We start from the raw sequence: 23,476 nt of genomic DNA, 5'->3' as shown, positions 1-23,476 counted from the left end.
CCATTCATTTGCATTCCCAGAAGTGGTCTGAAGCTTTTGCTCACTGCATAGGCAAAGAGTGCTCTGCACCTTCCAGGGACCCAGAGGGCCTTTTGTGGGATATTGTTGCCTTGTGAATCCTTATGGGGATGAAGGGCTCACTTCATGTTCATTTGACTAATGTGGAAATATTGAAAGTCTCTAGACGGTTGTGCTTTGCAGAGGTTTTGTGGGTTTCCTTTTAAATAACAGAGAAATACTTTTGTGAATTTAGGGTAATAAACAGACTTATAGTTTAGCTCTAAGAGGGTTGCTTACACTCTCTCAGGCCCAGGTGACTCAGTAGCTTGTGGAAGAAACATGCAAGTCCAACACTGTGATAAATATCAGCAGAGAAGAGGAGCTGTCAGGGTTTAGATTTTGCAGGTTCTATCCCTAGAGCTGGGCTGTGATCAATGCATTGAAATGGAACAGAGTCCCTTTATACTTCTGAACAGATGACTGGGAGCTCAGCACCAGATGCACAAGATTAAACCAATTTATTCTGGGATGCCTGAGCCATCTCCACAGCAGCTGGGCAGGGGACATGGCAATGTTTGAGGGCCAGAACAATCTCTTACTGACCTAGGAACTCCAACTCTGGCCCTTGTCTGGCAGTTCACCCAGAAGAGAGAGATCTTATGATGAGATTTTCAGTGGACCTTGGAGAAGTGAACCTGGAGGAGCCTGCAAGGCTCACAGGGGAACATGTTAGTGTTGGAGAAGGGAAAGCCACACAATTTTGGGCAGCATGAAGACTTCTGCTTCTTGCAGATTAATTCATCTTTGGAGTAGTTTCTCAGGTTTAAGGGAGCAGAAATGTATTTCTGTCTGAGAATGAAAGGTGAGAGCACCTTTTATTTTTCCTTGAAACAAGCACAAACTACCTTTGCTGGAGCACATGGACTCTGTGGTGATGCAGAAAGGAGGCTAAGTAATATGGTTTTGACTTCTACATCACAATTTGAAACTGAAACTCCCCTAAACCTGTCTGAGATTAACCTAAGCTCCAGAATGAGAAATAATATGTGCTCACAAACCAGGTTTTAATACATTATTTTTTATTTTCTACAAGTTTCAGCTTTCAGATGTGCCCCTGTGGTGCCTCCTTGCTCAGAGCACACTACAGTGACAAAAAAGATGTGTGCAAGTTCCCAGGGGCCATATGTTGTCCTAGTTTAGGGCAAATTTAAAAAAAAACAAACAAACCAACCCCCCAAGACTCCTCCCCCACCACTGGGTTCGGGAAGAACTTCCTCAGAGGAATAAAAGTGGAAAAAACCTGTTTATTAATTAAACAAAACACTCCCAACACAAGAGAGGAAAATTAACAACCCCTGATGACAAACAAAAACTTTTTCACCGGTGTAGGAGGGTGACAAACTCAGGAAAAGTCTCTCCTGTGGTAGTGTCAGTCTCTGGGCTGGTTGACTGCTGCAGATCTCAGTTGCAGGGTCCCGGTGTTCTTCGGTGATCCAAGTCCGGTCCAAACAGGTTTAAAGAGTATACAGAAAAGAAAAAGGGAAAAGAACAAAGAACAGTCCACAGAAAGAGATTGGACTGCCTAACTAATAAGCAAAAGCAAACTAAAGCTAGCAGAAGCAAGTGGCATGCAGCGGCAGCAAGCAGCAAGCAGCAAGCAGCAAAACCGAGCCAGCAGAGCTAGCCTCCCAAGCACAGACATGGGGGAGGGGAGCCAACTGATAGGTAGACTAAACAAACTTTTGCTTAAACAGGACACACGATTGGAGATACAGGCCACCATAACGTCACCCTATGATTTCCAAGTGTGAATATTTTATTTCTTTAAAAAGTGATATTGAAAGGCACTTTGAAATGCAGCATCAGAAACTCCCTTCTCCTGCTTGATAAGCCATGTGTTAATATTTCTTACCCTTGTCTTACCAATTTTCCAGCTGTATGACATACACTAAGTTCTGGTGATTTATCATGGTATTCTGTGTATGTTAAGGGTTGCTGCAGTTCACATGGTGTTAAGTGGTTACAGAAGAACACACAAATAAATATGGTGAGTTGTTGGACTCTTCAAATTTGGTGCCATTATATTCTTGACTAGAAAGTGAAGAAATAATTTTGAACTGGCTCAGAGCAGACTGGGTGATGTTGCTGAGTACCAAGAGTAATAACCAACTTGACCCTGCTTTCATAACTCCATTCTTCAGCTGGGGAAAGAAAATGTAGAGTTTCTTTAGGGCTGGCATCTCAGGGAAAGTTATTGCTCATGCTGTGCTCCGATACCTAATTTAATTTCACTGAGGAGCAGCGATCGGCATTCACGTCATGATTCACAGATCATGGAGCAGGAAACAGTCTGTCAGCTTCTCGGGAGCTGGAAGGGGGGGAGAGCTGCTTAGAGGAAAACAAAAATCTGTTTTGTGAGGGAATTCAGCTTGTGAGAACAGCAGGCGCACTTCAGTTCTGCTGTGACTCCTGGGGAATTTAGAGGAGTCACTCTGCAAGATTAATTTGCCCCTCAGATTTTCAATTTGTAAGGTCTTGAGTGCAGATGAGTCCTGTGGTGGATTAAACACATAGCAAACAAGCAAAAAAGAAAGATCACTCTTTCTCATCAGGCATCAGAGGTTTTTGAGACTTCAATTGGAACATGTCCCTTCCATCCCAAATTAGCTGTATTCCACAGCCTGTGAAATCACATCAGCTTGTACCCAGCTGAAGACATGCAAATGTGAATACTTTGCATCTTTTTGCAATTCACATCAATAACTGAAAGAAAGCTTAGTTTACATTAACATGCATGTGGAAACGTTGCTTTTTGTGTGTATGTCTGTTTATATTTCTTTATTAGCATCTTAATGTGCTTTCATTTTCTATCTTCCATTATTATTTGTACGTAGATAGTTTTAACAGCTCTTTTTGGGGGAAAAACGTACAATAACCTTCAATCAAATTTTAAAAATACTTTAATGCTAAAACACTGCATAATTACAGGTAGGGTTTAGCATCTTAAGCAGCTGTGATAACAGAGAGAAATAGAACATGGGGAGAAGAGAGAGGCATATCTATGTTATCATTCTATGTGTAGGACATTTCTCTGAAAGGAATCCTGCTTTCTTAATACAGTTGTCCAGCACTGCGTGTATTTCTGGGGAGTTTTGTGTTCCTAGACAAACTTCTGTAATCCTTCTGCTATGAAATATTTTAGTATGAGAGTCAGTTCAAAATGTTATGAGGCTCCCTCCACCTCCCCCAGATGCAGTAGTTTCTTTGTTGTTTGTACAAGATTTCCAGGATCGTTGGGAAGAATGTGAACAGTGAGAGATGACTGTGCTAATATAGAAAAAACATGGATTAAGATCTTTTTCCTCCCAAATCGATGATGGCATTTCATGGGCACAGCAGAGCTACATTTGCAGGAAGAGCAGTGCCACCTGGTGATCCCTGGGAAATGTTTTTCTGTGCCTAAAGCTGCAGTATCAGAGTGCCCTGAATGCAAAGTTCTGCTCAGCTGTACCGTGGCTCTTAGCCTGTACCCTCTCCTGAGGCACTGACTCATCTGGCACAAGGTGTGTGCCCAGCTGCTGTGCTCATTTATGGGAGGATTTGTGCTCTGGCCTGGAGGAGGTGTTCAGACTAGGTCTGCTGTAGTTTTCTCCCTCCCATCCCTTTTTCCTGGTCCGATTTTCACTTGTACAGCTGGATGGCCTCCTATCTGTGCTGCCTGACCCTGTCTCCTGCCCTTTCACCCTTTGCTGTGCTGCTGGCCTCGTGGGACCCTGGTGGGCAGGCAGTGACCCTCAGAGAGAGGAGTGACATTTTGGGCTGCCTTGGCATGTCCCCTGGGAGCTCTCAGTCTGGGTTTGAGTGCCAGGCTGCGACTGGGCTCCAGCACAGGACCTGCTCTCCTCTCTCCTTCTGTTTCCCCCAGTAAGGAAGGGCTGGCGTGCAGAGCATCCCCAGTGCTGCTGCTGCCAGGGGAAGCAGAGCTCAGGTGCTGCTCTGGGGCCATGCAGGGCTGTCAGCTTGGTGCAGGGGGAAAAGGCTGTGTTAAAGAAAAGGTGGAGTCATAAATTGTTTATGCAGAGCTAAATGAATGTTGAATTTTACGTGCAGAAATAGTTACTGTGTGTGGTTAGAAGTCTGCCCATGGACAGGTTTTATTTAAAATAATTTGCTTTGTGCACTTGGTGGGACATCCTTTGGCTGGTTTGCTTTTAGGCTGGTCACACAGGCAAGCCCTTAAAGCAGACCCTAACTTTTCTGTAGGGTCAGAACGTGGTTTTATCTTGTTTGGCTGGTTTGAAAGTATACCCAAACCCACACAAATCAGCTGTCAGAGTTGAACATGAAGTCCTGTTTCTGTTGGCACCAGCCTATATGATTCTCTTTATAAACAAAGCATTATATAGTCTTTGGAGACAGTTTTTGATTTTCATTTTCTTCTCTGTTTACAAAAATGGCCAACTAAATGTTAAATCATTTCTTTCCAATTAATTCCCCTTCCCTTATTTAAACTGAGCTGTTAACATGAGCGTATTACTGTATAGTATTATATAGAGGCTCTGTGTAGAACTAGATAATTATTTAGTTAGTTATTACTTAAAGGCATGTTTATACCATGCAAAAAAAAACGCCATCCTAATTGAAGAAATCTTTCCTAAAAGGCAGAACAAAGTGGGGCCTCATCACATTCCCTTCTCCTGCCACCTTAATTTTATTGACAGGAAATCAAACATGTTTCTTTGACCTGTCAGTGAAAAATAAAAGGGCGAGTGGATAAAAGTGTTGTGCATAATTAATTTGGTTGGGTGTTTCATTTTGCTGTAGCACCGTACGGAATGCCTCAGCTTTACTCTCCACAGTAGTTGTAGCTTACATTTAAAGAGGAAATGGATACAAATAAATTTTTACTTAGATTAAGGGCAGTCTTCAGATTCCTGGCAAAATGCCAACCTGTTGCGCAGTGAGCACTATTGATATGCATTTTCTGCTCTGTGTTGGCTAGGAATGACAGTAATTAAAAGAACAAATCATTTAAATGAAGTGATTCTTCTTTCTAGAGAAGGTTATTTCCTAGTGTTGTTGCCAAAAGTCTCTCAAATGCATTAGGAGAAGAAGGAGGGTGTACAGAGGGAATTGATCAGCAATTTATGGTTTTGGGTTTTTTTAGTTTAATGGAATAAATAGGATATTTTGGGCCACTTGTAGCACTCAGATGGGAGCAGACAGAAAGATAATAGAGAATTAGGAAGACAGAATACATATGCTGCATCAGCTGATCAGTCACAGCACCGTATGGCAAACAAGTTAGCTTGTGGTCTGTTTCAGTTTGTTAACAAATATGTTTACATAAAACTTTGTGAAGAAAGATGCATGTGACTGTTCACCAAGGCCAGGGGTATGAAGTCAAGTGTTTTCTTGTGATTGAACTGGTCTTTTGTCTTTGTTGTTCTGAGCTTAACCCTCAAAGTTAAACTGACTTTGGGGACAGATCTTTTGCTTCAATACCCTGCCTTAGGTCACTAGTGTTTACAAACCTGAATATTGAAGTCATCTCTGGAGTCCTATCCATTATGGATCCCTTTTAATTCAACTATCAGCCTCTGACCACAAGAGACACACGAAGCCTCTAGAGAAGTCTAATGCAGAAAACAATGCAAATGTGGGCACCAGGCTGCTCTTCAAAAAGAGAAAACACAACCTTTTTGGAAAAAAAGCAACTAAGGAACTCCATTTCATTTTCAAATAAAAGATCTAAGTTTTGAGACATCGATGCCATTTCTTGTTCCTATCTTTTGATAAAACTCTTCTAAAATTGCTGAAGCAAAGCCAAAATAAGCCCTTTCTAGCACCAGAAATTCCAAAAACAGTAATTTTTCTGTCAGTATAAATACCTTTTGTGTTTGTCCAAAGTTGTCAATGCACTCTGAATCCTTGAGCTGCCTGGTTTGAGCTGCTGCTTCTCATTTGTGAGGACATCACTCTTCTCTGTGTAAGAGCTCTGTGGCAGAGCCATGGGATTTAATTCTCATCAGCAATTAGCTCAGTACTGTGTGCACCAATTAACAGGATCAGCTCTGAGCTAAAATATCAAGTCTCTGTATTGATGTCTCTTCCAAAGTCTTTGATTTTAGATGGTAAAAGAGATTTGTATGTTGATACTTCTCTTCTATACCTCCTTCTAAAAACTCGGTTAAGGCTTTGAACCTGTCTACACCAGGACCTAGACAGCCTACCTACTCAGCAGTAGTAAGTGCTTCTATTGCACTTACTGCTACCTCATCACTGATTTGTTACTGGAGTAGATTCAGATGAACTTCTGAAGTTCAGCTTCACAAGAATATTTAACATTTTTCAAAAACCCATGTGCAACCCATAGTTGATTTTTTTTTCCTAATATCCACCTCCAAGCAGAAAACATAACTTGCTGTGGAGATAAAAATCATTGTCTAGTGTGGTTGCCAGCATAAGCACCAGTGCTTCATGATCTGTGTCTGTTTTTTGGTCTCTATGGTTCTGTTGCCTTTTGTAAATGAGAAGCTGGTGCTGTTATATTTAGATGTGAATTTGAATCCAAGCTTTCCAAAAACACTAAAGTATTTGGCCCTCATGAAACAGTGCAGACCCTGAGCCAGAAAGTCAGAGTTCGGTATGGTTAGATAGTAATGATGCAGAAGTACAGATTGGGTCTCTCTCTAATTAGAATTGAGAAGCAACCAGGGTGTCATAATTAGGATTATTACATGCGTTTTACTTTTTTCTTTTTCTAAAGTGCAAATCAAGCGCTACTCACAGCCTAAAAGACACAAGTCAAAAGTAAGATTTTTCTTAGATTAAAACCATGCACAAGACAAATTAGTCACCACCTACACAGAAGAAATTAGAGATTGCTGAAATGACTTAGAAAATCCTAGAACCTTTAGCAGCCAGTGTCTAGATGAAAGGCCAGAACAGTAGTGGCTGGAAATGGCCATCTGATGCAGGCATTGACCTGTGGTTATCAGCTGTGTACCTTGTATCTCAGCAGGCAAATACTGCTTTTTTCATTCGTGACAGCAAAGGCAAAATCAGCCCACAGTGTAAACTAATCTAGTGTGTCTTTAAGTTGGTCCTTGCAGGTCAAGGATGAAGTAGGTTGAAATCAGTCCTCAGGGCTTGCTGGTCTGTCAGTTTGTATCTGTGGTAAGTGAAAAAAATTATTTTAATATCATAGAAGGAATGTAGAGGATAGTGTTCTGTATTTCTTGTATATGAATTACTGTTTCTCTCTGTTCGGATCTTCATTGAAGAGTCTGCCTATAAATAATTAGGAGAGGTGGGGGATTTTCACATTTCATGCATGCTTAAATGTGACTTCTGTAGGTTGTGGCTTTAGATGTTAGTAGCTTGTACTTTAGAGAAATAATGGCTCTGCAGCAGCTGTGATGAAGGATTTGGGGGCTGCAAGTCCCTAGGGCTGCACTTGTTTTTTTGAATGAGTCATAATATAAGAATCCAAAGCCAAGTGTTACAGAAAAATGATTAATTCTTTTCACAGAGGAGTTCATTAGTGACATAAAGTCATGAGAAAGAGGAGGAGGCATCTGCAACACTCAATGGCTATTAACTGGCGTTAGTGTGAGTGCCTAAAACCACAAGAACTGAAATAACACAAACCACAAGGTCTGATGGAGAAGAAAGAAATGTTGAAATTGGACCAATTTGTCTGCAGTGAGGCTCTCACTGGAATTTGATGGGCAGAGGATTTGTCCTTTTCAAAAGGTGCTGAATATCACTGCCTGCCTCTGGCTTCAGGGAAAGCCTGTTCTTAAAAATGGGCCACTAAATATCATTTGGGTTCATGGTCACTGGAGAATTTCACAGGATCCTTCTGCTCTGTTGCTATGGCATATGGAAAACATGGCCCAAGATATACAGTACTTTCACGAATACAAGCCGCACCATTTTGACTAAAATTTTTCTCCCACATATACTCAGGAGCGGCTAATATGTGAATAATTCTCTGACATTTACAACCTCAGAAGTGCCAGCCAGAGTGCCGAGCCGAGCCCCTGCTAGTAAAAGCCGGCATTTCGCGATTGTTACAAATTGGTTACTCTGTTGCACCGCAGGTGGAGCCTGGCTCCCTGCAGGCAGCACAGGGGGTGGGGAGAGAGGCGGGACTCGAGCTCTCTCCTTCCCGCCTCTGCTGCAGCCTGGGGGAGAGATGGGGGGGCCCCGTGCTACCATCACCGCAGCTCGGGGAGGCGGCAGGGGCCCCGTGCCACCATCCCCGTGGCTCGGGGAGGAGGTGGGGGCCCCGTACCACCATCCCCGCGGCTCAGGGAGGAGGCGGGGGCCCCATGCTACCATCGCTGTGGCTCGGGGAGGAGGTGGGGGGCTCCGTCCCTGCCTGCCACCACGGGGCAGCGCCGGGCCGGGGCGAGTGAGCCCAGAGGCGGCGGCCGGGCCTGAGCAGCCCCGCCGAGCGGCAGCGCCGGGCTGGGCCACCTGGCCCCGTCGGCAGCCCCAAGCGGACCGAGCCTGCACAGCCTGAGCTGAGCCAGTAAACCCCGCCATGCCGCGGTTCTGTTACTAATTGGCAACTTTGTTGCACACGGGTCCTTGCTGCGAACGACAGAGCAGCTTATACTCAGGTGCGGCTTATTTATGGACAAAGAACGAAATGTTTGCCAACACCCAGAGATGCAGCTTATAGTCCGTGTGGCTTGTATTCGTGAAATTACTGTACATCTGGCTCCTGCTGTCATTCCCTAATCCCTGTCATAACTCCAGTAATAGCAGGCTGAACATTAAAGGCTCTTTATCCACAGCTTCACTGATGATTACAGTAGTTTCACAAATACAAGCCGCACGGATTATAAGCCGCACTTCCGGTGCCTCAACAATGTTGCTGTCTTTGTCAATAGATAAGCCGCACCCCGAATATTAGCCGCACTTTCGTTCGTCGCGAGAATCCGTGCGCAGCTTTCACAAATTGGCCAATTAGTAACAGGATCGCGGCATAGAGGGCTTTACTGGCTCGGGGCGGGGCCAGGCAGGCTCGGCCCGCTCATGGTTGCTGATGGGGCTGGCCGGGTGGTGCTGCAGCCGCCGCCAGGCTCACTGGCCCCCCTCTCCCGTCAGCACCGCCCCGCCGCTGCGTTTACGTACTCGCCCTGCCGGCGGGCCAGGCACTGCCGCCGCTGGCAGGCAGGCCGGCCGCGTCGCCGCTGCGTTGTTTACGTAGTCGCCCTGCCGGCGGGCCAGCCACTGCCGCCGCTGGCAGGCATGCCGGCCGCCCCGCCGCTGCGTTGTTTACGTAGTCGCCCTGCCGGCGGGCCAGGCACTGCCGCCGCTGGCAGGCATGCCGGCCGCCTCGCCGCTGCGTTGTTTACGTAGTCGCCCTGCCGGCGGGCCAGCCACTGCCGCCGCTGGCAGGCATGCCGGCCGCCTCGCCGCTGCGTTGTTTACGTAGTCGCCCTGCCGGCGGGCCAGGCACTGCCGCCGCTGGCAGGCATGCCGGCCGCCTCGCCGCTGCGTTGTTTACGTACTCGCCCTGCCGGCGGGCCAGGCACTGCCGCCGCTGGCAGGCATGCCAGCCGCCTCGCCGCTGCGTTGTTTACGTAGTCGCCCTGCCGGCGGGCCAGGCACTGCCGCCGCTGGCAGGCATACCGGCCGCCTCACCGCTGCGTTGTTTACGTACTCGCCCTGCCGGCGGGCCAGGCACTGCCGCCGCTGGCAGGCATGCCAGCCGCCTCGCCGCTGCGTTGTTTACGTAGTCGCCCTGCCGGCGGGCCAGGCACTGCCGCCGCTGGCAGGCATGCCGGCCGCCTCGCCGCTGCGTTGTTTACGTACTCGCCCTGCCGGCGGGCCAGCCACTGCCGCCGCCGCCGGGCTCGCTGGCCCCCCTCTCCCGTCAGCATCGCCCCGCTGCCGCGTTCCCTAGCCCTGCCGGCGGGCTGCCGCCGCCCGTCTCGCCGGCCGCGCCGCGTTCCCTAGCCCTGCCCGCCGCCGCCCGGCTCGCCGGCCGCTGCGTTGTTTACGTAGTCGCCCTGCCGGCGGGCCAGGCACTGCCGCCGCTGGCAGGCATACCGGCCGCCTCACCGCTGCGTTGTTTACGTACTCGCCCTGCCGGCGGGCCAGGCACTGCCGCCGCTGGCAGGCATGCCGGCCGCCTCGCCGCTGCGTTGTTTACGTAGTCGCCCTGCCGGCGGGCCAGGCACTGCCGCCGCTGGCAGGCATGCCGGCCGCCTCGCCGCTGCGTTGTTTACGTACTCGCCCTGCCGGCGGGCCAGGCACTGCCGCCGCTGGCAGGCATGCCGGCCGCCTCGCCGCTGCGTTGTTTACGTAGTCGCCCTGCCGGTGGGCCAGGCACTGCCGCCGCTGGCAGGCATGCCGGCCGCCTCGCCGCTGCGTTGTTTACGTACTCGCCCTGCCGGCGGGCCAGCCACTGCCGCCGCCGCCGGGCTCGCTGGCCCCCCTCTCCCGTCAGCATCGCCCCGCTGCCGCGTTCCCTAGCCCTGCCGGCGGGCTGCCGCCGCCCGTCTCGCCGGCCGCGCCGCGTTCCCTAGCCCTGCCCGCCGCCGCCCGGCTCGCCGGCCACGCCGCGTTCCCTAGCCCTGCCGGCGGGCTGCCACCGGCCGCGCCGCGCCGCGTTCCCTAGCCCTGCCTGCCGCCGCCCGTCTCGCCGGCCGCCCCGCGCCGCGTTCCCTAGCCCTGCCGGCGGGCTGCCGCCGCCGGGCTCGCCGGCCGCCCCCTCCCGTCTGCACCGCCGCCGCGTTTCCTCGCCCTGGCCGGCACTGCAGGCCCCCGCACCGCCGGGCTCCCCCATGCTGCTGGCCCCGATTCTGCTGGGCTTCCCCCGCTGCCAGGCAGCCCCACCCGCCGGCCTTCCTGCTTCTGCCATGCTCCCCTGCACTGCTAGCCCCAGTTCTCCCGGGCTCCCCCGCCCTACTGACCCGACTCTGCCGCCCCCCTGCCCCGCCCTGTTGGCTCAGGCTCTGCCGCCCGCCCCCCACACTGCTGGCCCCGCCTCTGCCAGGCTTTCCCACCTCTGCCGGGGCCGGCCGGGCTCCAGCTTGGCTTGGGGCTGCTGCGGGCTCTCACTTCCGTGTTGGCAGCTTTTAGAATTTTGTTAATGTATTAGCTGCCCCGGAATATTAGCCGCACTTCCGGGTTTCCACCAAAATTTTGGTCAAATTGGTGCGGCTTGTATTCGTGAAATTACTGTACTTCCTAGTTTCTACCTTTTTTTTTTTTTTTGTATTCTAGTTTTCAACACTCATCCTTAAAACCTTACCAGGTTTTCTCTTTTTTTTTCAGTTTATTCTCCTATGGCAACTCTTTTTTAATAGTTGAAAATTTGTTTGACACCCTGTGTAGCAACCCTTCACTCTACGCCCCCCAATCTTTTGTCTTCGTGTAAAGGCTGCATTTATTCGCATTACATTTTAAATTATATTTGATAACACTCTTCTTAATACTGTTCAACAGTTCTGAGTGAAGGGCTGAGATGAACGTGAATCTTTAGTTGGGTTTATCTTCGTGCATATTTCTGCAGTTTGCTGTTAATTGTGATGTTGCTTCTCAAGTTGCATCCCAAAAGACCCTGAAGTGCTTTGAAAGGAAGAAAATATGGCAGTATGTGGCTCCTTTGGCTTTGCTCTGGTCTAACTGAGACTGTCAAGCTGAAAATGTCGGAGGATTAGTTAATACACAGAAGGCTGAATGGTGGTTATTGCTTTCAGTGGATCTTTTTTTAACTCCTGCTATGTATTTGACTGCTCTGTTTTAGCTCACCGTAGAATTAAAATAGCTTTCCATGCTAAGCAGGCAGTTGGGATGTGGAGCTGTAAGCTCACATGAGTAGGATCACCAGGTGTGAATAGATGGCTTATCCTCCACTGTGTGTGCACCCAGCACCCCACTGCTGCTGGGCCCCAGCTTGTGTTACTGCAGCCCAAGCTGAGGCTGAAGACAGTGGTCACAGTTTGCTTCATATGAACACAAACTATGAGCTTCAAGCTACCAATTTGTGACCAGCTGATGTACAAATTGGAGAACAATAATGTAAGACAATTGAGGACAGCCTCTGAAGTACAGAATTGTTTTCCTCAGTCAGTGTTAGGCAAAGCAGATTTGAGCCAATTAGAATTTGATTTTTCCCATCTGCTGTGCTTTAATTAAAAGCAATAATTTTTAAAGTTCCTAGTTTAGTTGGAGTGGTGTCTACTTTTTAAGTAATCAACCCTGACTCTGGGATCTGCTCTACATCATCAAGTAGTTCTTCGGGCTGGCTAGTCGTGTTAGTTTAATGTTTTTAGGCAGGCAAACAGCACAGAAAGTCCCTTGGAACTGGGTGACTGAGTCCCCAGGGCTCTGCTGGGAACATCAGATCCCAGCGTCAGAGTTTCCACGAGGTTTGCAAGCTGTGAGCAGCAGCTCTTGGCCAGGCAGTGCAGCCTGCACTCTTGCCTCCTTCCAGGGGCTGCTTGCCCTGGATCCTCCCCATGGTGTGTCTCATGCAGGAGGTCATCCCAGCTGTCTGAGAGCCTTCACTTGAGCTGGGAGTTCCCAAGGAGCCCAAGGCAGAGCACAGGCATGGCTGGCTGCAGCTTGCCCCTTGCCGTGCTGTGCCACCCAGCACACTCTCTGCCCCTTAACCCTTGTGCCTTCCAGGGTTTCCAGCTGTGCTCTAATGTGGCAGGAGGAAATGTGGGAAATTAAGCACTGCTTTATGTCAATACCAGTGGAATTAGTCCACTCGAGGTCCTTTTGGTCAGATATAAATGGCAGGGATTTAATTATGTTGCGTTGAGTCATGTCCAGTACTTGCATCCACACAGGTTCTGACTTTCCTAGTCTGTAGGTTTTGGTCTTAACTAATCCAGTCTTCCCACTCCTTGAGATTATTTCTGCGTCTATCTTTTTATTGTTGCTTAGTTGCTAGTGACCACAAGGATATTTTCTTTCAGTGTGTTTGACAAATGTGGAAGTGCCTGCTAGGTGACCTGAAGGCAAAAACCAGTAGTCTCCCTTGAAAGTTACAGATGGCACCAAAACTGCATCACAGCTCAAATGTGTTCTCTGTTCTTCCATGTGAGCCTTTGCCCTGTGGAATGCTGTGCACAGTGCATGAGGACTCGTGCAGTGTCTGGAGGTGAGCACGCTCAGGGAAGTTTGGTGTGGGTTTCTGATAGCCCATAGAGGTTACACAGGACTAGCTTTGGTTTCATTTTATCCAGGGACTTCACAACCAAATCTGGACATATCAGGGCAGGGAAAGCAAAAGACCTTACTGCACCTTCAGTGCCTGCTGCAGATTAAGTGGTATCAATTTACAAAGAGTTTTTAAGATGGATAAAAGACTCCAGCAGTCTTCTTATAAATGTCTGAGCAATTTTTCTCAAATGCTGAAATAATTCACCCCAGACAAATACCTGGCAGTATATGTTTCAGTCTGAGCTCTTTGGCTGACAAAGCTGTCATGATTGAAAGATCCTGTAATGGAATAAAGTTAGTCAGCTGTAACTATGAGCTTTGTGAGTGGTGTCACCTAAGGTAGAGATGCAGGATGTGGGGATTGCAGCTGCCTCCCCAGACAAAGTGTGCTGGAGACAGTTATACATTCCACAGGTTTTATAAGAAGGGGGAAAAAATTATTTCCTTCTCAAGCCAGTGCCTCTTTCTTAAAGAATGGTGGTGGTATCATCCTGGTTTTCTAAAGAAAGTAGACTTACATGGTTCTGCTCCTCTGTGACAGTTTCTAACAAATGTGGCAGATGGGAGGAAGTTCAGAGTTATCTTCCTAGAAGTTTTATGTTAGCCAACGGTGGGATACAGGAGCAAGGTCCAAATCAGTGCCTTGACTGGTAGTTTAATATACTGTGGGATTACAGAGCCAGCCCTGTATGAGGCTACTCAACAACATGCACACCTACCCAGCTCCAGGCAGGGCTGGCTGCTGCTGACTCCGTGGCCTCAGGCTGAGGAAAGGCCATTACAATAGAGAGGGCACAAAAAGTCTAACTCTAGTGAGACCTAGATCCTTTCATTAGATCCTGTGTTTGCAGAACTACTTTGCAAGACTTCCTCTGGCTGCTCCATGACCCCAGCATCCTGGCATCTTTCTGGCATGTGCTCATGCTACAAACACACTTCATGTGGCAGTCATGACTTTTTCTTTTCTGCTCTGCAGATCAGAGTTTAATGTAATTGTTATCAGGTAAGTCTGCTTTGCTGTGGTGGTGCCATCCCTAGCATCCTGGAACCAGGATTAAAACTCAAATTGTTATGGCTCAAGCAAGATTTAGAGTTTCCTTCATCGTGGGCTCATCTTTCGTACCTCAGTGCCTGGTTTATGGTTCTGTGGCTCTGGGTGCTTTAAGGACTCAATGGTAAAGTCAGGGATCACGTAGATGCCTTGGAAAGGTTTTCTCTGATCAATGTGACAACAAGAAGATGCTATTTTCAGCCCTACCAAAGAGGGTGCCTTGCAGAGCCTGTGGCTGGTTGACCTCCAGAGAGCAGTGGGAATGCTGTACTTCATTAAGCTGGAGAAAAGATTCTCATAAACATCTTCTTTGCTCACCAGAGAAGGGAAAATCTGAAATCTTGTGTTAGTACAAAATAAGAGATAAATAAAAATACTCTGGTTCTAGAGCTTTAAATAGAGAAAAGTGAAATGTGAAAGAATTGCATGCACACTTTTTTTCCGTAGTCATTCAGTGGAAGGTGGAGTAGTTAAGTCTGTGGTGTCTTTAAAATGATTCATTATTTCCATAGAAGCCAATTGATGTTTGTCCTTCAAATTGCTCTGTGGACATTAAAATAATGGAGAATTATATTTGCTTTTAATTTTGTTTCCAGACAGCTTGGCTTGAACATTTATGATGTGACTTGGAAACCATATCAAATTGTGATTTATAGTTACTCGTAATTGTGTGAAGATTGAAGATACTCTGGATACCGCTCTGCTTTTCTTTTTCCCTCCTCGCCTCCCCCTTTCTTTTGCTTAGAGTGTTCTTGAGTGTAACGTGGTGAAAGGCCAACATCTCTGCCTTCATTGCTTTTCCTTGTACAAGCCACAGCAAATGAAGATTTTATTTCTCCCTAACATGATGCTGTGTACAATGAATTGTGGTTTGGGGTTTTTTTGGATAATTGGTTTTTTGGATAATTGGTTTGGGGTTTTTTTCCTTGCTTAAGTTTCAACTGGTTTTGTGTTGTCATGATAATCACTCTTTTTGGAGGGTGGAGAGAGTGCTGTTTTTTAGTAAAGCTGTATGGGAATCATATGCAAAACATGAATGGGGAGGGGAAAGACTTTTCTTTGTGGTAAGGCATCTGTTAAGTGTATGGATGTCAAAGTTGCTCCACAGGTGAGCCAGCAGGAATAGTTCATACCTAAATTTATCTACTGGGTCTTATGGCTAAAGGAATTTATTTTTCCTATTTTCCTGAATTTCTTTTTCCTGCACAGTTTTATCTGCTTTTTCCTCCTACTGAGTAAAAAGCTATTCTTAGAGTTTTGTGCATAATATAATTTAACAGAAGAAAACAAAGGGGATTTTGTGACTGTAATAGAAAAGCCCTGTGAAGATTATGCAAATTTTGAAATTTTTTTCTACTCATATTGCAGACTCCAAAACAAATTATTCAAATCTAAAAATTCTAAATTATTATTAAAATTTTCCGGAATACTGTTTTCATATTGAATAGAAGAGTGTTCCTTACAGTTGTTTCCTGCCCTTACAAAAATCATCTGTGTGATACTGGGACATGCCACTTTTGTGGTGTGGTCCTGCACATGCAGCAGCGTGTTTTAGGGATTTTTCGGTTTTGTTTTTTATTTCTGTACATAAAAGGAAGCCTCAAAACATGCAGCAAGTGCATTTGGGCCCACTTAGGAAGTCCAGATGGCACTGTGGCCTAAACCAGCTGTTTTTCAGCATTGTAAGGAATTAATTTTTCTTCTTATCTTAGTTAAAAATGAGCCTGTTTAGTTTTACTTTTGTTCCCAACCTGTTTGCTTTCTCATTCTCATGCCTCAGAGCATTTCAGTTTTAATCACTGCATGAACATTGCTGAAATTGGGGCTGGAATGAAGTCACAAAAGTCTTATCCAAAATTCCTGGGAGGGAGCTGCATTCACAATTATTGGCATACATGAGTAAATGAACACTGACCATTGTGAAATTCAGTTCACCTTATCTTAGCTCCTCGTGGTTTTGTTTTGATTTATCAAATCAGTTGTTTGTTAGTGTTGATTGCAAGCGTTGTCCATGCCACTATTCCCAAGTATCCAGCCTTGGAGCTTCAAGGAGTGAGGTGGTTTGGAAAGAATCCAAACCAGTTCATGCAGAGGCTATGCAGGTTAGTAGAAAACAACTTACAGAGACTGAGCATTGATTTTGTATGAACTCTTACACTGAGAAGGCTCCCTGCATATATATCTGTGTGCATGTATGTGCATGTGCATATATACAATACTTATATGCAATTACATTAGTCTCAAATTTTCACCAGTTTACTCTCGTTTCACATCGTCATCTTGATTTACACTAAATTCCAGGTTTCCTTGCCCTTTAGGGAAATACATTATCATTGAATAATAAATGGTCTACAAAGCATATGCAGTTCTCCACTGTTTTTTTTAGTGAAATATTTTTAAATGTTCTCATGCATTCAATTTGTAATAATTTTTAGAAAATAATAGTTTAAATACTTGCCATTTTACCTAGCCAGGCTAGTCTGATTGTGCTCTAAACTGACCCTGAGATAGATGAACCATTCCTAATTTTTGACTCATCACAGCTTGACATTTGACTGGGACAAATCTGCCAGCTCTGAGTTAAGGCAGGGGTCACCAACACACATGACCACACAGGAAGCTGGAGATCCTGTGGCAGAAATCCACCGTGGAGAAGGGCTCTCCCTCTCCCCACTTGGTACTAATCATGGAGAACAGTGCTGGATGCTTTGCAAAATATTAGTACTGCTGTACAGAATCTCTGCTTATGGCCCGCTGAGTCAGACTTGTTTACTTCATACAAGTGTTAATCTCTGATTGGTGGTCAACAAGTCCAGGCTCCAGGCTTAATAGAATTTCAAACTGTAGATGACACAGTTTTGCTGAAAATATGAGGCTTCTATTGCATTTTGAGTGATGTATTCTGCCTCATTTCGCTTTGGTCTGTTTATTATGGCTGAGGTTAAGATAGATAATGAATTACTCCCATCCCAAGCCTTGTCCTTTAATTTAAGAATTTTCCTTAGCATCTGCCAGAATCTTCTGTGTGTACTTCTGAGATGTTATGCAATGTAGGAACCATTAAGTTAAAGTCAGGCATTAATTTTTTTCAGTTGGATGAAATAACTCTCCAGTAGATCAAGCAATTTCTGGTTTGTCATTTCACAGCATGGGAAAGAAATGTGGGAAGAGGCTGCAGGAGAGGATGGTGGGTGAGGAAGCCTCTTCTGGTCCTGCAGCTTACCTCAGCCTCAGCAAGAAGAAGGGCACGAGGAAGGGATCAGTGGAGTGAAATATCTCTTTGCCAAGGGCCTGCTGTCCACATTATGCAACCGAGAGGACAGAGGGAAGAGCTTTAGCTATACTTAACTCATATATCACTTACCTTAGAATTACTTTTTATTGCCTGTAAATCCTTTTCTGAGAAAGAAGCACTGTCAAGTTGTGTTACTCTATTCTTTGTGTTTTGAGGTCCATGAACACTGTCACTGATGAGTCATTCCTGGCTGGACCTTTAATCACTCTCCCTCTAAGCTTGACCAATTCTCTGTGCTCTTTTCTTGCCTCTCCAAGTAACTTATACGCTCTTTTCACAGGCATAACTTCCCCACTTAGCAAACTATGTATTTGAGCTTTTTCTAAGAAATACATGAAAGCAAATTAGTACAAAATGTGCTGCAGTGGTCTCTCTGGGAAACTGCACGTACACCTGCTAAGCCCCAAACTGCAGCAGCAGGACTGAATTTATGTGTCAAGGACACAACAAAGGGAAAATGGTCACTCTTGGGGTGCCTTGAATTGGCAGAATTTATGGTGGGTTTTAGTGCACCAGCTAGTGAGGCTGAAATGTCACTTCTGCACTGAAATTCCATGTGCCTCCTGCCTTTTTAGGTGTTCTACTTCTGTGTGCATCCAAGTCTCACTGTTCTTTATTAGACTTTACAGATCTTCAGACCTTTGTAATTGTACTATATAGCTGTCAATTCACAGACTTGACAACTTTAAGGTTTAAAAAATCCACTTTTTCCTCCATTTCAGTTTTGGTATAGCCGCCCGATATAGAATTGCTTGGAGAAGAATGTTGTTGCTACCATAGCAGAATATTCTAGCTTGTTACACTGAGATATTTTGCACATCTCAGTATATGCTTGGGATTAATGTCATTCATCTAGGCATAAGCACTGAAGATTAGTTGTTCTAGGTTAGTTGTTCTAGGTTAGTTGTTCTGTAGTTAGTACTCAGGCATCTCTCAAGAGTCTCCTCCCATCCTAAACCATGTCTCCAAAATTGTTTGTGCAAATGGGCCCTGGCTATTGACTATGTCTCCAGAGGGAGCCTGAACAATTCATTCAGATGGGTTAAGTCAGCTGCAGAGGGTGAAAGCTGTGAAATCAGACATGATGTAGTTCCAGAGTCTTTGCAGACTGTTGATTGATCTATTCAGCATTGTTCTCTGTATTTAAAGAAATATTTCATTTTATTATTTTTTCACCTGCAGCCACTTTAACAGCAGCTCTGAAGAGAGCTCACCACAGCTTGAGGTAGTGCCCAGCAGGTTGCTCACTTCTGCTGTCTCCCATGTTTTATTTCTCTCTTCTCCAGTCTTCTGGCACCAGTATCACCGTGGATATTGCTGTGATGGGAGAAGCCCACGGGCTCATCACAGACCTGCTGGCCGACCCTTCACTGCCCCCTAACGTGTGCACCTCGCTGAGAACAGTGAGCAACCTGCTCAACACACAGCTAACCTTCCAGGCCATCCACAAACCAAGGGTGAACCCCTTGGTGTCCTTCAGTGAGAACTACACCTGCTCTGACTCGGAGGAATGTCCAGAGAAAGGAGAGAAACTAGCTATTCCCAAGGTGGGTACTGGAGCCTGCCGCCCCCTGAAGGGACAGCACTGGGCTATCAGATGTCACTGGGCTTTTTGGATGAATGGCAATCTTGTCTTCCATCCCTTAACCAGAAGGGTGAAACCTACAGGAGCCAATGAAAAATTCTCTATTGATGACCTTCAGGTGCTTTGGATCAAGTCTAAACTGTCGTATACCCCACAAACAAACAAAAATATCACAGTCATTAGTTTGACAAATACTGTGAGTTCATGGACCCTGTCGAGAAGAAAAAGACAGAACCGTAAATATATACAATACTGCCTTGAAAAATGTCTTTATGAATGCTCAGGTATAAAGCAGGAAATAACCAGTGTTAACCACCCACACTTAGCGAGTGAACAGCTAGAAAGAGCACATCAGATTTGAAGTAGTTTGAGTTGTAGGCTTGTTGCTAATTAGCTGTCCTGCAAGGTTTGCATTTCAGTTCTGAAACGAAACCAAAATGCTTTTGTACTGCAGCCTGCTTTATAAAATGAAATGTTGGCAGTGTACGTTGTACAGGCGAATGCTTTTATGTGTGTACAGTTTAAATGGCACAGCCAGCATTCATGCCAGCATTTCCAGGCGTCTGAATTGCAGGGCTCGTGATTCCTTTGTTATGGTTTAGTGTGATGATAATTACCACCCTATTTGCCTGTTGAGCAGCTCTATGTAGGAAATGGATGTTCACAGGTTTTTAAGCACGTTTTCCAGTTTATTTTAGCCACCATATCTGTAATGGCTGTACTCTAGGCTCTGAGGGAAAGAATTAAGTGCAAGAGCACTGCCACCACATGAGCAAGCGCAGGGAACAGATACCAGTTTGCCATTGCATAATACCTTATGGGGAGAAGAGAAAGGAAGGATGAAGTGATGAGTTAATGCTACAGAGACCTAATAGGATTGTAGAATTCAATGATCTAAATGTATTATGGTTCACAAAACAAATGGTTTGCAGGTCTTTATTTAAAGTGTCTAAAAGCCCATTTAGGACCTTCACCTTAAGCATCTGACACTGAGCATTTACTGTAAGGAGATAATGTGTTAACATATTTATTTGCAACTTTGAGCTTTAGAACCACAGATGTCTTCCATCTCATATTTCTTAACCTTCTAGCAAAGTCCAAGCTCTCCATTACGCATATATTTATTTTAGTTCTTAACTATAAACACTTCACAAGAACTTCAAAAGAGAAACAACTTACAAAATTATGCTATCTGCAACAGCAAATCTGGATCACAAAAAAAGATCCTTTATTATCTTTGACTTTAAAAATTTGAGAAAAACATGTAAATCCTGTTAATTGGAGAAATGGAGAAATAGAAGAGTCAGGTGAAAGAAAAACTCAGGGTGCTCAAGAAAAATCTGCTGTTAACAGTGATGCTTTCTCTAAGGTTTTTGAGACATGGTATCCCAGAGCATGAAAGTTTTATTTCAATGTGTAATCTTTGAGTTGGGTAGATATGGCAGGGAAAAAAGTTGGAACTCCCCTGCCTAATTTTTCTTACAGCCTTTCTTGCCTTGAATGTCTGATTCTGAGAATTCATGACAGTTTAAATCACAGAGTAGTTGAGGCTGAAAATGCATCTGGAGATTTCCTAGTCCAGTCCTATCCCTCAGCTCATTGAGGAGAAAGTTTCTCTAGGCTCAGCCTAGATCATGTTGCTCAGGAGGATGTCCAGTTGGATTTGGAGTATCTTCATGAATGCAAACTTCATAGCTTCTTCAGGCAGCTTCTCTGTGTTCACTCCTCCTCAGAGTAAAAATATTTCCCTGCATTTTAATTAAATTTCTTGTATTTCAGTTCTTGCTCCACTGCCTCTTGTCCTGTCACTGGGCACTCTTGGAAAGAGCCTTCTTCTTTACACTCTCCTTTTAGGTTTTTGTGTGCACTGGTAAGAGCTACCCTGAGCAATCTCTTCTTCAGACTGAGCAATTCCAACTCCCTCAGCCTTGCCTGCAATGGCAGATGCTTCAGTCACCTTTGTGGCCCTGCTAATTGGTTTAATTACCTTTGGCTGCAGGAGCTGGATATCTGTGGCTGTGGAGCTGTGACTTCATATAGCTTCTTTTAAACTTGAGATATGGAGGATGGTCCAGACTCTCCAAGCATTTAAAGCACTGGCTGTTTGAAATGAATAGTACCTGGGAGAACCCAGATTTAAAGCAGATGTTGTCAGACAGAATTAAGCAGATGGGAGTGATTTTATTTCTGCATGTGCAGAGGTTCTGTAAGGCTGTACAAACTGTGAGGATCTGCTTTCCCCACAGCGTTTACGGAGAAGTTTGCCTCCAGGGCTGCTGCGACGAGTGTCCTCCACCTGGACCACAACAACCTCAGCCACAGGACTGCCCACCCTGGAGCCAGCTCCAGTGAGGAGGGACCGCAGTGCCAGCATCAAACCTCACGAGTCATCTTCCTCCAGGTTACAAATGGCCTCCTCTCCCTTTCCTGGTTTAATTCGGGTAGATTTCTTTGGTTCTGTGTGGTGATGCATTCAAAGATTCTGGCTGTGAACTGTGTTAGAATCACTTCTTCATGTTTCTCTAAATTGATTTGCCAAAGAGCCAGCATTTTTGACAGATTATGCCAAAATTTTAAAAACTAAATTTTAAAAAATATTTTTATGCTAATGAAGTGCTCAACTGACCAGTAAAATTGGAAGAAAGGCAAGATATCTGGTTAAAGTTTTCTTGATATGCAGGGGTTGCCTGTGTGGTTATTGCCACAGAAAAACTGTGGCGATTAACCCAGCCATTTCTAAGAATACACCTAATGATGTGTGTCATTAAACCAGTTCATAAAGTATTTTTCCATCTTCTCAGGGTCTGATCCCTGAGCTGGTGTTGTGAAACACATGGTCCTCCTATGAAATTGAGAGAGAACTGTGCTCAGCTGCTCGTAGCCAGCAGCCAGCTTGTTTGGGCAATTTGCAGAGGTAGCAATGAAAGTTGTAATAGCTATACATCATGTCACTGCAACAGGATTTCCTCCTTTCTGGCTCCATGAATACTTTTCTGTTCTAGTCAGAGAGGAGCAGAGCCTTCAAAGGAAGGTGGAGAGCAGTGAGTTCTGGTACCACCCTGTGAAAATCAAGTTCAGGAGTCCTCCCCACCTCAGCAAGGTCTATCATTTCGGAGCTGATGGATGAAGAAAGAGTGGGGAGACATGTTTTGTCTTGGGGAAATGATCAGAAGGAAAGCACTACATTCAAGAAGACAATTCAGAGCTGTGACATCAGAAGATTCACGTGCTTTTCTGAAATTCAAAATTGGGTGCTGATAGTAGAGAAAAAGATAGGGCCTTGGAAGGCCCAACATCACCAGTGTTGACTGTTGGATGGTTTGGGGGAATGCAGCCCCAAAGAGCTGCTTTCTTCCAAGGTTGACCTTTCCTCAGATACCTGAATCTCTCCCGTGGGTGAGACTGTCAGGCACGGTATGGAGGTGCTCAGCACAGCCTGCAGAGCACCCTGAAAGTCTCATGCAAGAAAAATCCATGGTTCGCCAAAGTTCCCTTTATGAGAAGTCCCGTCTGTCTCAGTGAAAGTAAATACAAGGGAGCTGTAACCAAATGCAAATGCTCCTTGCTCACAGACCTGTGCTTCCTGGGCTGCTTTTGATTTATGCTGTTGATCCCACTCACATGGTGTGCAAGCATCCCAACATGGGAATCAGAGGGAGAAGGAGAGCAATTAAATATTGTTGTTGGTCCTTTGTTATATAACTCTGCATGAGGAGCCAGCTAAGCAGGCTATCAATTCTTCCTATGTTTAATGTCTCCAGTTGTATAATTATAGCTCTGTCAAGCCTCCCAGCCTACTATTTGCACTACTTCTTTCACAGCAGGAGAAATAATGTGTGTTCCAGAAAGGGGGAAATGAATCCTATAAGTCTGGCTTTAAAACTTTTGGCAGACCAAGAGAGATCTGCTTTCAAGAAGAATTTTGAACTGAAGAGAAAAAAATATATCTTGGTTATCTGCCACTTTTCCTGTACCAAATTCAAGTGCTCCACTCATCACAGAGAAATAGTTCATAAGTTGAAGGGTAGGAGGGAGGCTGCCACTGGAATTGCCCTGTGGCCGATTCTGTAGTTACAAAATGTGCAACTTGTTCCTCACGATGTGGGACATCACTTCTGGATTTCTGTAGTCACATATCCCCTGAAACTGTTAGTTTGAGATTAGTAATTCTTTGTTCTTCCAACTCCATGTCACTGAACTGGGTAGAAATTATACTGGAAAAATAATAGAGCTCCCACGTTCTTTCCCTCACCCACTTTTATATTGAGTGATTCTCCTGTAGGAACTCAAAAAATGTGGTTCAGGGATTTTTTCTTTTTTTTTCTTGGTTCATTTGTGTTATTTT

At 45.5% G+C, this 23,476-nt stretch overlaps 1 protein-coding gene across 2 annotated transcripts in view; it reads left to right on the top strand.

Annotated features, from left to right (window-relative positions):
- PDE3A (phosphodiesterase 3A) overlaps positions 1 to 23,476 on the top strand; it is a 223,849-nt gene that overhangs the window by 165,967 nt on the left and 34,406 nt on the right. For both annotated transcript variants that reach the window (XM_033058011.2, XM_033058012.1), the window contains 2 exons: positions 18,833 to 19,093; positions 21,378 to 21,532. In XM_033058011.2, the coding sequence (XP_032913902.1) occupies positions 18,833 to 19,093; positions 21,378 to 21,532 (416 nt within the window). The remainder of the gene's footprint in view (positions 1 to 18,832; positions 19,094 to 21,377; positions 21,533 to 23,476) is intronic.

Source organism: Catharus ustulatus, chromosome 4, assembly GCF_009819885.2.
Source record: "Catharus ustulatus isolate bCatUst1 chromosome 4, bCatUst1.pri.v2, whole genome shotgun sequence".
Classification (NCBI taxonomy): Eukaryota; Metazoa; Chordata; class Aves; order Passeriformes; family Turdidae; genus Catharus; species Catharus ustulatus.
The sequence above is the reverse complement of the archived record's forward strand: the minus strand, read 5'-3'. Positions and strand labels throughout refer to the sequence as shown.